Source organism: Aethina tumida, chromosome 5 (assembly GCF_024364675.1).
Source record: "Aethina tumida isolate Nest 87 chromosome 5, icAetTumi1.1, whole genome shotgun sequence".
Taxonomy (NCBI): domain Eukaryota; kingdom Metazoa; phylum Arthropoda; class Insecta; order Coleoptera; family Nitidulidae; genus Aethina; species Aethina tumida.
In genome coordinates, this window is record NC_065439.1 from 13,652,467 (window position 1) to 13,664,046 (window position 11,580).

At 32.7% G+C, this 11,580-nt stretch overlaps 3 protein-coding genes across 5 annotated transcripts; all 3 read right to left on the reverse strand.

Annotated features, from left to right (window-relative positions):
• Nucleotides 1-4,739: 4,739 nt before the first annotated feature.
• Nucleotides 4,740-7,168, reverse strand: LOC109602527 (sterol O-acyltransferase 1). 2 transcript variants are annotated; one of them, XM_049967240.1, is made up of 7 exons: nucleotides 7,094-7,168; nucleotides 6,390-6,453; nucleotides 6,169-6,330; nucleotides 5,962-6,110; nucleotides 5,756-5,895; nucleotides 5,545-5,705; nucleotides 4,740-5,484 (listed from the first exon to the last, which is right to left on the reverse strand). In XM_049967240.1, exons 2-7 carry the CDS (start codon nucleotides 6,440-6,442, stop codon nucleotides 4,782-4,784), a joined length of 1,368 nt encoding a protein of 455 aa, XP_049823197.1. In that variant the 5' UTR covers nucleotides 6,443-6,453; nucleotides 7,094-7,168; the 3' UTR covers nucleotides 4,740-4,781. The 2 variants fall into 2 exon arrangements, with proteins under 2 accessions (XP_049823197.1, XP_049823196.1); XM_049967239.1 differs by lacking the exon at nucleotides 7,094-7,168 and adding an exon at nucleotides 6,778-6,888.
• Nucleotides 7,169-7,607: 439 nt separating this feature from the next.
• Nucleotides 7,608-9,717, reverse strand: LOC109602539 (sterol O-acyltransferase 1-like). 2 transcript variants are annotated; one of them, XM_020018938.2, is made up of 7 exons: nucleotides 9,511-9,717; nucleotides 9,241-9,307; nucleotides 9,017-9,181; nucleotides 8,812-8,960; nucleotides 8,619-8,758; nucleotides 8,408-8,568; nucleotides 7,608-8,353 (listed from the first exon to the last, which is right to left on the reverse strand). In XM_020018938.2, exons 2-7 carry the CDS (start codon nucleotides 9,297-9,299, stop codon nucleotides 7,651-7,653), a joined length of 1,377 nt encoding a protein of 458 aa, XP_019874497.2. In that variant the 5' UTR covers nucleotides 9,300-9,307; nucleotides 9,511-9,717; the 3' UTR covers nucleotides 7,608-7,650. The 2 variants fall into 2 exon arrangements, with proteins under 2 accessions (XP_019874497.2, XP_049823177.1); XM_049967220.1 differs by lacking the exon at nucleotides 9,511-9,717 and having other exon boundaries at nucleotides 9,241-9,500.
• A 424-nt stretch (nucleotides 9,718-10,141) lies between these two features.
• LOC109602549 (uncharacterized) lies at nucleotides 10,142-11,461 on the reverse strand. Its single transcript, XM_020018950.2, has 4 exons — nucleotides 11,191-11,461; nucleotides 11,021-11,138; nucleotides 10,734-10,971; nucleotides 10,142-10,685 (listed from the first exon to the last, which is right to left on the reverse strand). The coding sequence occupies exons 1-4, from the start codon at nucleotides 11,428-11,430 to the stop codon at nucleotides 10,223-10,225; spliced, it is 1,059 nt and encodes a 352-aa protein (XP_019874509.2). The 5' UTR covers nucleotides 11,431-11,461; the 3' UTR covers nucleotides 10,142-10,222.
• Between the last annotated feature and the right edge of the window lie 119 nt (nucleotides 11,462-11,580).

The following is an 11,580-nucleotide window of genomic DNA, read 5'->3' on the forward strand; positions in this document are numbered from 1 at the left end:
ACCAAACTAAACTTTCGATTTTTTGCATTGATTACAATAATTTGCAGATTAACGTTATTTAATTAATTGATTGCTGACATATATGGTCTCGGGGTAACGTTCTCTATTATGCAATTTTTAAAGCACACGAAGTTATTAAAAATAGAACATATTTTACACGGGTGTACTTTTATGTTTTGCCTTGTTTTTAACAAAAAACAGGAAAACATTAAAGTAAATTACATGTTTTAATGAATGTTGTAATGTAAACGCATGAAAAAATAAATAAACAATTAATAGTAAATAAAAATTGTTTATGATTTAACAGCACGCGGTAAATAATTTAATTATGAAATATAGGTTTTTTAGTTATTAACGTTATTATATGAAATGGAAGAAAGTAATTAAAAGGATGAGCTAATCAAGGTTTAAATTAAGGTTCTTGTAATGTTTACACCGTAGTGAAGATAAGTAAAAAAGATATGTTGTTTTATTATTTATTAATCATATAAAATAATTACAAAATTATTTGTAATGTTATCGCATATTTTTTAAATTCGTTTTTTTTTTCGGCGAAACGAGCGTCCCTTCACAATAAGTACAGTAACTAATATAAAGCGGAGCAGTTTATCATTACAGGGTCCTGTTATCAACCTGCATATAATGACACCGCGTCGTTATACAATTATACTGACACAGAGATGTCGCGGCAATCGTCGACGTTCCTCGCGGCGCGTCACGTGATTAAATGGCGGCCCGACGTTGGGCGCGAATTTGGCGGTATTAGTGACAGGGCAGCATGAGCGTGGGAAGGTGTGGAGGTCGAAATTCGCTCGCGCACGAAGGGAAAACGGAACCGGCGTCTGTGCGCCGTCTCTCCTCGCTCTTCTGCTATCCTGGTCGTGGTGGCTCCCATTGGATAACTTTGATGTTTCCTCACATTCGACATCTAACCCACCCACTTATTAAAACTTACCTTTTCGCCCCCGTTTTACGCTTGCCGGCGACGTGCACGTTCAATAAAAGGCATATTTGTTGTTTGGTATTGTTTATTTGTTCGTGATTTGATTGGTTTTATAAATACCTGTGGGATTTTCTGGGAGGTTTATTTAATTTAATTAGTCAAAATTGGCGGTGACACAAAATGGACCCCAGCTGTGACACAACGTGACTTTTAAGGTTATATTGTGTATTTTGAAGAAAATTGCGACACTTTTACCGTACACATAAAGGTTCACAAAAATTAATGTCCACACTTTACCTTAATATTATCGCCGCCTTGCGTTCGTGGAAATCGATGGAAATCACTGGTTTTCCGTGTCACAGACGAATTAGTTAATTGTGCTTGTGTCATCACGCGTCAAAATAGAGGCATCCATATTTTTCTGTTATTAGAATTTTCTCATAATTCATAACTAAGAGGGCTTATATATCAAGATCGCAGAAGTGCGAAGATGTTTGTTGCGTTGACAAAAACGTAACACCCGTATTTGTTTAAAACTGTAACAACTAAAAAAAGTGACATGCGAAAATTTGCAAACCAACGTGAAACGTCACAGACACGTGGAAAATTGAAAGTACATGAAGATGTACAAAACATATGTTTGCTATAAAGTAGTTATTTCAAATTTAATTTGTAGTACCGCGGAATAAAGTTATGTGCGACACACTTGGCCGACTTAAAAGTTATATCAGTAATTTGTAGGAATTACATTAAATGTTCATTGAGATTTTTGTTAAGGGATACTTCATTTCGAATTCAACGTGTTTCAATTTAAATAATACTCGATTAAAATCAGGGCAATTGTTTGAAAACTCCGTTCGTGTTTACTCTCAATATTTTGTTCCCAGCCGATTCGTTTTGCCGGCATAAAGACCTATCCGCACTCATATTCTCCTGATACTTGGGAGCCTTTTGGAAGTCCGCAACAACTACTTAGAACGATTCTAACCTCCCAATGTCACATACCGAACGAAAACTGAGCGATTTTTTAAATAATAAAACGAAAATCGACACTTTTCTACGACTGACCACTGTGGTTTTTAAACAGTTTTTTCCAAATCAAACAATTCGTTCAGCAATGACCAGTGGACGCAACTTATTTACCCGTACACGAGTCAATTCGAAATCGACGGAAAAAAACGAAGTATTTCGAATTTAATTTAGCAATAAAATTCTATTTATGGCTTGCACGCAAATCCTTGATTTAATTTGTAAGTATGCAAATTAATATATTGCAGGCAACGTTTGCAAATTAATTACAAATTATAGCTAAAGATTCATCATTAAAATCCATATTATACATATTTAATAACGTAATGTGGATTGCATACTTTCAGGAGTATTTTTTCGAATAGTGGTGTATTCTTTGTCACGTAAATTATGTTAATGTTTTAATTGATCTTATTTCATTTTTTATTCAAATACGCATATTATAATTGTTTACAAACAATTGTTTTATGGAATAATTAAATGACGTTAATGTTAATGTAAATTAAATTACTGTTTTGTTTTGATGTTTATACCTTCTACAACAGGGTATTAATTACTGTATATTTATTGATTCAATGGAATAAAATAAAATCATTTTGTGTTTTAAGATGTTTAAAATGACCTTCCAATATTTTAATTACTTTATATTTATTAAACAATAAATAGTACAGATGTTTTAACATGTACAAGGTAAATAAAAATATAATGTGACAGCTATAATTTGTTTTTAAAGTCATTTTATGCAAAATAAAGTTTAATCAATGGCTTTACCCTAATTGTAATAAAATAACAATTAATAAAATCATATGCTTAAAAGGTGGCCGATAAGGTATCGCAAATTTATATAAATAATTTTCCTTAAAAACATTTAAAAATACATTCTTCACAATCTTATTAGATTCTTATTAGATTTTATCAAAAATACTCTTGGACAAAAATTTAGAAATCTTAGAATGTAATTGTTGAAAATAGCGAATAAATAAATAATTAGAAAAAATATTAAAATAAACGCTCTGCATATTAAGCTACAAAATAATAATAATACACAGTGTATATATTACAATAAGTAGACAAAGACCCAGTTTTTTACCAAGATATAAGTTTAGAAATCCCTTAAATTTAATTTATTTTGATAGTATGGTTAGCTTTTCACTATAGTCTACGAAATAAAAATATTAGTTTCAATCATGACAAAACGAAAGCACATCTCAGTTGCCTTACGAAAAGAAATTATTGATTTTAAATATGAGGGTATATTCTGCACAATAAAGGAACCATATCAAAAATTGTGAAAAATTTAACACTTCTGTATCTGTTGAGGATCGTTCTACAGCAGGAAGACCTCGCAGTAAGAATACAATTCTTGAAAGTCGCGTAAAGAGTGTGTCCCAGATTAACAGCCAGTGCCATTTATCAAGAATTACTGCAGGGTAATGTTAAAATTTATTCGTCAAGACTGTGCAAAGAAGACTGCGGGAAATGGAACTGTTTGGAAGAAAACCCGCAAAAAAGACCCCTTATAACAAAGGAAAATAGAAAGAACAGGCTTAGTTTTGCAAGAGAGTATATTTCGTGGCCTAAGGAAAAGTAAGGATTGGTGTTTATTAAGAAATGATGATAAGGGGTTTGTAAGTAAAATAAAAAGTACCAATTAAGGACAATTAAATGGGGGAGGATAATAAGCCACTAAGATGGTTGTTTCAACAGAACAACGATCCCAAGCATGCTTATAAGTACATACAAGACTAGTTCGAACAAGAAAAAGTTTTGCTATGGCCTTCACAATAACTGGATTCAAACCTTATAGAACATATTTAGGATGATTTATAAAGGATTAGACCTACTGAAAAGGATTCAAATGGAATAGCAATAAATACCTCTAGAATTTACCAGAAAATTGGTTTACTCCACGAACAAATGGTGTACAGCAGTTGTACAACAAAATATATTATGCTTCTATTCTACAATACCTTAATAAAAGGGAAAAAAAATATTTTTATTAATTATTTATTCAGGATATCGAAAAGTAATTTTATTTAAATCATTAATTTTGTTTATTAATTATTCCAATATTAAACAATTCAATTTTGGGGTTTCCAAACACTCTGGTACAAACATAGCTCTATCTCATGTGGCATGTTCTGAAAGCAAATCATCAAATCATAATGATAGTTATAGATAAAATGTTACCTGGGTATTCGTTTCTGTAGATCAAACTGGGGACAAAAAAGCAGAAAATTAGGCAGGTCCAACGAGTCCTCTGAATAAGATTTGCCTCTAAGGATTTTTGAATAATTTTGTCTCATAAAAGCATGGACTTTCATCATCATTTTCATTGTTTTTATGTTTACAACATTTTATACCTTCCATAACAAAAAATTATTGATTCAAATAAATAAAATTAAAATATTTTGTATTTTTAAATATATAAAATCCCGAGATTTTATTAACTATAAAGGTAAACAAAAATTTAATTCGACTTGTTTTTAAAGTTACTTTATACAAAAAAATGTAAATGCTTTTATCTTAATTACAATAAAATAATAATTAATAACATTATATATTTAAAATTAGGTCGATAAGTTATCTTAAATTTATATATTCAACTTTCCTTTAGAATTTTTAAAAGATATATTAAATAAATATTTGATTAGTCTCAATTGTTATGACTTAAGATAGGAAAATCCTGTCAGATTTTATCTAAACTAGACACACATTATTACTAAATGATTACCCCTATTAGAAATATAAATAATACAGAATCAAATTTTAAAAATAGACACAATTTATTATAAAAGTATATCACAAATCAATACGTTATATATTTAAACATCTGTGGCACAAAATAATCCTTCATTTTTAAAACTTCACTAGGAGTATTGGCCCTCGCGTAGAATTCCATCGTGTAGACGCACACCATCGTACCAGAACCGTACGCAAGCCCATACCAGAACAGTATGTTCAAAACACTGAGCTTCGGTGCCTTGATGAAACTCATCGGTCCGGAGAAGAAGAAAAAGAAAATGAACATAATAGGTACAAAGTATCCCAGCATGTAACACATCAACCACTCGTGCACCATCGCAGATAACATGAAAACGGCGAATTTGGCAGCGATTTTGTTACGCGGAACCACGACCTCGTACATGTCCTTGTAGACATAGGTGTAGAGCCAATCGCCCACAAGGATGTTCCAGGTCCTGAAGTATTCCGCATAGGAGGTGGCGATCCACCACGACGAGTAAAATTTCCTGTCGCCAAAGCGCAGCAGTTCCGCCCACAGATTGGACCAGCTGTGCAACATGAAATAGAATCCGTAGAGTTTCAGCAACATGCCCGCGAAGGACATTTCGCAGATGCACAGGAATATTTCGGTGACCGTGTAGGTTCTCAGGCCGAATTCTTGGAAGGAAGGTTTTATCAGTCTTTCGATTAGGTAGCCAATGTTTAGAATTATGCAGAGAACTTCAAACGCTCTGGTGCAAACGTAGCCCCATCTTATGTGAGACGTTCTGGAAGCAAATCATCAAATCACAATTCATAAACATATTATATAGTAGATAGATTGTTACCTGGGGTATTCGTCTCTGTAGATCAATGTTGGGGCAAAGAAGTAATACATGAACGTAGAAAACTGAGGTAGATTCAACGGTTCATCTGAATGGGGTTTGTGTCTAAGAACCTTGGAAGCGTTTTCTCTAATGAAAGCGTGAACTTTCATCATCATCCTCACCTGTAAATATCTTGATAGTTTGCAATTCATTTTCTAATAGTATTAATTACCATTTCGAATATCACTATGGCCGCACTAGCTGGAGGAATTTGGAAATCAGTCACTAGTTGACCAGAGATTTTGAAAGCACAGAAATAGTAAACAGGTACGACGAAGAACCAGAAGGAGTCCCACAAGGCCAATTTTCCAGCTTAAAAATTAATGTTCAAAAACATGTACAATTAGCATGTTGTTGATATGATAAAAGTTTACTTACATTTGGGACTAAAATGTGTCCTACATTTTGCCCACAAAAACAAACACGGGTAACACAAACAAGAACTCAAAAATTCTCCAACCCAAATAACTGCTGTTATGTGAATTTTTGAAAATCCTGAGAGAACGATTTGAATTCCCAATTTGGCACTGGAACAAAATATACATTGTACATACGTATTTTAACGCGAAATAATAAAATACTTACTTTCCAGTTTTTAAAATGTCATGGGCAGCCGTATTAACAATCAGTCCAATTAAAATTACTGCAAATATGTGATAAATAGTTTCAATGTGAGGATTTTCAAATAACGTCGTCAATAATGATTCTCTCAATTCAAACTTCTTTTCTGGTAATATAAATTGTTCTCTGTAATAAAAAAAACACTTTTAAAATTCAAATATATTAATAATAAACAATAAACCTACTTGTTCTTTTTTTGTTCCTTTTTGTTTTTTTCATCAATTGTTTCTGAAGACATTTTCGGCCGTACTGCAAAATGCACAAACAAGCAAATTACTTATATTGCAAAGCATTAATTACAACGATGTATAAAAAATTGCAAATAACAATGAACAAAAAATGTTAATGTGTGTTGTGGTCACTATTTGCTTTCAACACACACTAAATATGATTAACGAAATTGGTATAGTAACAAATAAAGTTACTATCAGAAGATTTGAGTTTTTTTATAATAAATTGATACACAATTTGTTTTTGCAATATTTCACCCGAAAATTATTGATATCAAAACGGGGACATTAAGAATTTTTTATATAAAACACGTTCCACAACATAATTGTTAAAAATACATACCTAAACAAAACTTTATTATGTTTGTGATTATTCTTTTATCAATTTCATTGACAACAGCCTTTGAACTTTGCAGATTTAATCTAGAAGAGTATGGCCGAGTCAAATAATATACACTGCGTTACAAATGAAGTAACAACTGAAGCGAAGCGCTATAAACCCAATATTGTTAGTTCCTTTTATGCAAATGTGTCTTAGAAATTATGTCGTTATTTCATTAAACGTTACATACAATTTTTAAATTCACACCAACATGCATAAAATGCAGATAATTTGTAAATTAAATGATAATAGTAATTGATACAATATATTTACTTACTTATGACCTGTGTATCGCTGGTTTGAACCAAGTCTGAGAAAAAATTGACTTTAATTCTCACTTCCGCAGTGAACGATTGTATTTAATTTAAATAGAAGTAAGAGCACTGTCACAATTAGTCTTATCAATTTTGTTATGATTTCTTCTAGTCTGTCTATCATTTTAAATGATAAACTAAACTATAATAAACATAAATATCTGAGTTTATCAGAAGATATGAATATTTTAATGGGAATCATAATTTTTGGATATTAAGATTTTTTTTGATTACTTAGTTATTATAAATTTTTACCCCAGTTAAGGAACAATATTAGATTAATACTATGATTAAAATGTAGAAAAGTATCACGGTTCCTTCTTATCTTTGTTAACGATAAGACAGACAGACACAAAAATATGTGATTATCAACAGGTATTGTGTTTTATTGCTACTATTAATCATTCTATAATTTTAGTAATTATAGAGAGTAATTTCTTGTAATTTCATGTCCAAAGGTTTTAAATTGAGACACACTTGAAATAAAAATATATATATATTTGTAAAAAATAAATAAAACTCACATCTCAATATATCTAAAAAACCTAGGTATAAAAAAGTCAGCAAAACTGGGATTTAGTGTGGGGTTATTCGCCCTGGCCATAAATTCGAACGAGTACATGCTGACCAGCATCCCAGTCCCCACAGACAACCCGTACCAAAACAAAATATTCAACAAATTATTCTTCGGCACTGTGGCGTAACTCAGACCGGCGCCCCCGAAGAGAAACAAAATAAACAAGAAGGGGAAAAAGAAGCCGAACATGTAAGTCAGCACATATTCGTGCACCACTGCTGACACGACAAAGACGGCCATTTTAGCTGCCAGCTTGTTCCTCGGCACCACTATCTCATACATGTCTTTGTAGATGTAGGTGTACAGCCAGTCGCCGACCAGAATGTTCCACGTTCTGAAGTATTCTCCGTAGGTGGTCACCGTCCACCAGTCCCTGTAGAACAAACGGTCCCCGAAACGGAGCAGTTCGGAGAACATGTTCTGCCAACAGTGGAGGATGAGGTAGAACGTGCACAGTTTCAGGAGCATGGCAGGAATGCACGTTTGCGAGATGCAAGTGATCGTCTCCCAGATCGTGTACTTCCTAATTCCGAACTCCTCGAACCACGGGATGAGGATGTTCTCGAAGACCACGCTGTAAGTCAGCACGATCAGGACGATTTGCACCAAGTTTTCCAGCACGAACTTCCATCTGATGCTGGGCGTCCTGAAACGTTACTCATTAGATTTTAGGGATGTGTTTTGATTGACTTGTACTCACCTGGGGTACTCATCTCTGTATAATAATGTTGGGGCGAATGAGAAGTATAGGTAGGACGAGAATTTGGGCAGGGATAGTGTTTCATCTGTCTTTTCTTTATACAACAGAACTTTTTCGACGTTCTCCCTTATGAAAGAATGAACCTTCATTAACATTCTTGTCTGAAAACAAATCATTATTAACGTATCTTCAAATTATATTTAATACTAACAGTTTCCAAAGTGAGAATTGCAGCTGAAGCAACAGGCAGCTTAAAATCGTTGACGAACGATGCTGTCGTTCTAAACCCGAAAACGTAATAGAAAAAAACTGTGGCAATCCAACCTACATCCCACAATTTCCTAGATTTTGCTAAAAATGTTTTTGATAATTACGAGAAATTGTATTTTTTTAATTTAACTTACTTTTCGGATTGAAACTGAGCCTCACTCTTGCCCAAACGTGGAAAAACACAAATACGAGACAAGTACATACAAATTGTAAAGTCCAGACTAGAAGAACTACATGTAATTTATCAAATGATAATTTAATCAGTCTTAAGCCTAAGAAACTCCTAGAAAATTAATATATATGTATAATAAAAGTTTTTCAAAATTTTAAATCACTAACTTTTTAAAATTTGTCGAATCCAAAGCCAATCTATTGGCTAATAAACCAAGAAATAGGGCTATAAAAATATGTTGGACAGTCTTAATGTGAGGATTTTGGAAAAGATCAGTAAGTAGCGATTCTCTGTTTTCGAATTTCTTCACTGGTAATTTTGTTTTTACCGTCCTAAAAATGTTCACATTAAATTTCCAATAATTATAACAAAATTTGTGTATCGTACTTACATTTTTACTTGCTTGTCTTCTTTTTTAATGACTGTTGTTTGACTAACGGCGGAACTCATAATGAAGTCTTAAATATAAATATGTCAATTAATAAAACATTACCACAAATAACATAAAATTAAATAATTTGTCCATCACTGTATTAGTTTTTCTTACACACTCCCCTTTGGTTACTTAAATGAATAAATAAAATAAAATTTTCCACTTAAACACACAATGTTACATTTTCAATTGGGTGTTGAATTGTGAAATAAAACCGAAAGCACTTACAGTAGTTGACGGAAGCACTGGTACACAAACACTGTTAATCTGTTGACTGGATTTGTAACAGATATTGTTCCAAGAAAGCAAGTTTTATCGCAAAGGTCGGTTTTCCTTCATTACTCACACATAAATGATCTGAATCTAGATTCGATCTGAACAAATATATAAACCGATAGGTTTAATGATCTGCTTAAAGGTGTTTTTCATCGTTATTTTGGTGAGATATTTTTTGTAATTGTAATTCTGAACAGTAGTTTTTTCTGTGAGAGTGTATTAAAATCTAGATGATAAAATGATAATACATACGTATTATATCAATTTCATGAGTCAATAAAATTCTTTAAATAACTCATGAATCATACCAATTATTAATTTGCATTATATACATAAATACGTACAAATGTTGTGGTTTAATTTATTTAAATTAAATTGCATTTATTATTAATATTTTTGAATATGCATTTGCAATATTATAAAAAATTATCATTTTTTAACATGACGTCAATAACTCATTCAGTTTTAGTTCTTGTAAACTGTTATCACAATTAATCATCCGGTTCACATGCACTCAACCTTTCAAGTACATTTGCACCAGTGACAAGTTCAATAGTTTCTAATAATTAATGATAAATTCGTGGATGTGTAAAGGTTAACATTTATTTATGCGTTTACAAACTTTTTAATTACAATTATTGTCTCTCCTGATTAACAACTCAATTTAACACAACTTTTCATTGGGACGTGCACTAACAAAATCTTCACCGACATAACAATTTTTCAGCACGGACTTGCGTATGTCCAGTTCCTGCCTGAAAATCTGCACGATGGTTTCATCGGCCACGACGGCACAAAATTCTGTCGCGTCGTCGTCTAGGTAGCCGACGCCGCAATACGGAAGATCTTCCGGATTCTCCATTGTCCACAAGCATGATAGCGTGAAGTCGCCGTTTTTGGATCTCTTGTCGTCTATCTTGTAAACTTTGAGGGTCTTGTCTTTGGATGCGGTCACTAGCAATTTTCTATTGTCGTTGTAGTCGAAGTCTGTTATTTCATCATTGTGGATCATGCTCTTTGTTAACGATAACAAATTTGGAACTTCTAGTATGATTAACAGGCCTGACCTGTAGCCCACCATTACGTATCCAGGATAGATTTTTAACACAGTGGTGCCGTACAAGGAACTATAATACCTAATATTAATAATAAATAATTAAAATCACTAAACTTACCCTTCTTTACACATCTCAACAATGTTCATCGCGCCGAATTGATTTGTGGTCCACAAAGTAATGGCATCAAAATAATCAGTAACGATATAATCCTTCATTCCGTTGAAAGTAGCAAAAACACACTTGGTTTCATTGAAGATTTCAAAATTGCCACGTTTGTGCTGGAAGCTGTAAACTTTGTCGTTGTCCACACCAACGTAAAGGATGTCATTTATGACGCAGCATCCAACAGGGCAACCTTTAATATCCTATAAAATTAAAGGTTTTAAATGCATTTGAAAACTTACATTTGTCCTCAAATCCATAGTAAAACTTTATATGCGTCAAATCTTCATCGTAGACGTGTAAACCCAAATTGGACAGAACAACGAAATACAAATCTGGATCAAACTTTAACCATTTTATCTGTAGTAAAGAATAATGTATATTATTAATAATAAAATAGCTGAACATTTACTTGACGAATTTTTCCTATCCCTTTGCCATCTTTTGATACTGGAACATACTTGCATTTCCTGCTCTTGTTCCTAATCGGGATGTAGTTGATGTACCCGTCGTGCACCACGCATAAACTTGTGCACGAGAAGAAATAGTCCTCGAATTGCAATGCCAAATTGCTTTCGATTGGAGAAGCAATCGTCACTAAGTTTTCGTTTTTGTAAAGATTATATAAATTTGACTCCGGCACATCTGACATGATGATGAGCCTTTAAATTGACGTGAAAGGCAAATAATTTATTGAAAATTGGGTAAGTATGGATACGGTGTGTGTCAAGAAGTTTTTTCAAAACTACGACAAAATTACTATAGTGCCAGAAACAAATGAGAATTGTTGTAACAAAATATT

Excerpts from the sequence above, each read along its gene's own strand:
- LOC109602539 (XM_020018938.2), bottom strand. The coding sequence starts at position 9,299 with ATGAGTTCCGCCGTTAGTCAAACAACAGTCATTAAAAAAGAAGACAAG. Across the intron at positions 9,182-9,240 it reads GAAGACAAGCAAGTAAAAAT|GACGGTAAAAACAAAATTAC; the intron begins GTAAGTACGATA and ends GAACATTTTTAG. Across the intron at positions 8,569-8,618 it reads CAATTCTCACTTTGGAAACT|ACAAGAATGTTAATGAAGGT; the intron begins GTTAGTATTAAA and ends ATTTGTTTTCAG.
- LOC109602527 (XM_049967240.1), bottom strand. The coding sequence starts at position 6,442 with ATGTCTTCAGAAACAATTGATGAAAAAAACAAAAAGGAACAAAAAAAG. Across the intron at positions 6,331-6,389 it reads AAGGAACAAAAAAAGAACAA|AGAACAATTTATATTACCAG; the intron begins GTAGGTTTATTG and ends TTTTTATTACAG. Across the intron at positions 6,111-6,168 it reads GACATTTTAAAAACTGGAAA|TGCCAAATTGGGAATTCAAA; the intron begins GTAAGTATTTTA and ends ATTTTGTTCCAG.
- LOC109602549 (XM_020018950.2), bottom strand. The coding sequence starts at position 11,430 with ATGTCAGATGTGCCGGAGTCAAATTTATATAATCTTTACAAAAACGAA. Across the intron at positions 11,139-11,190 it reads GGATAGGAAAAATTCGTCAA|ATAAAATGGTTAAAGTTTGA; the intron begins GTAAATGTTCAG and ends TCTTTACTACAG. Across the intron at positions 10,686-10,733 it reads GTTGAGATGTGTAAAGAAGG|TTCCTTGTACGGCACCACTG; the intron begins GTAAGTTTAGTG and ends TAGGTATTATAG.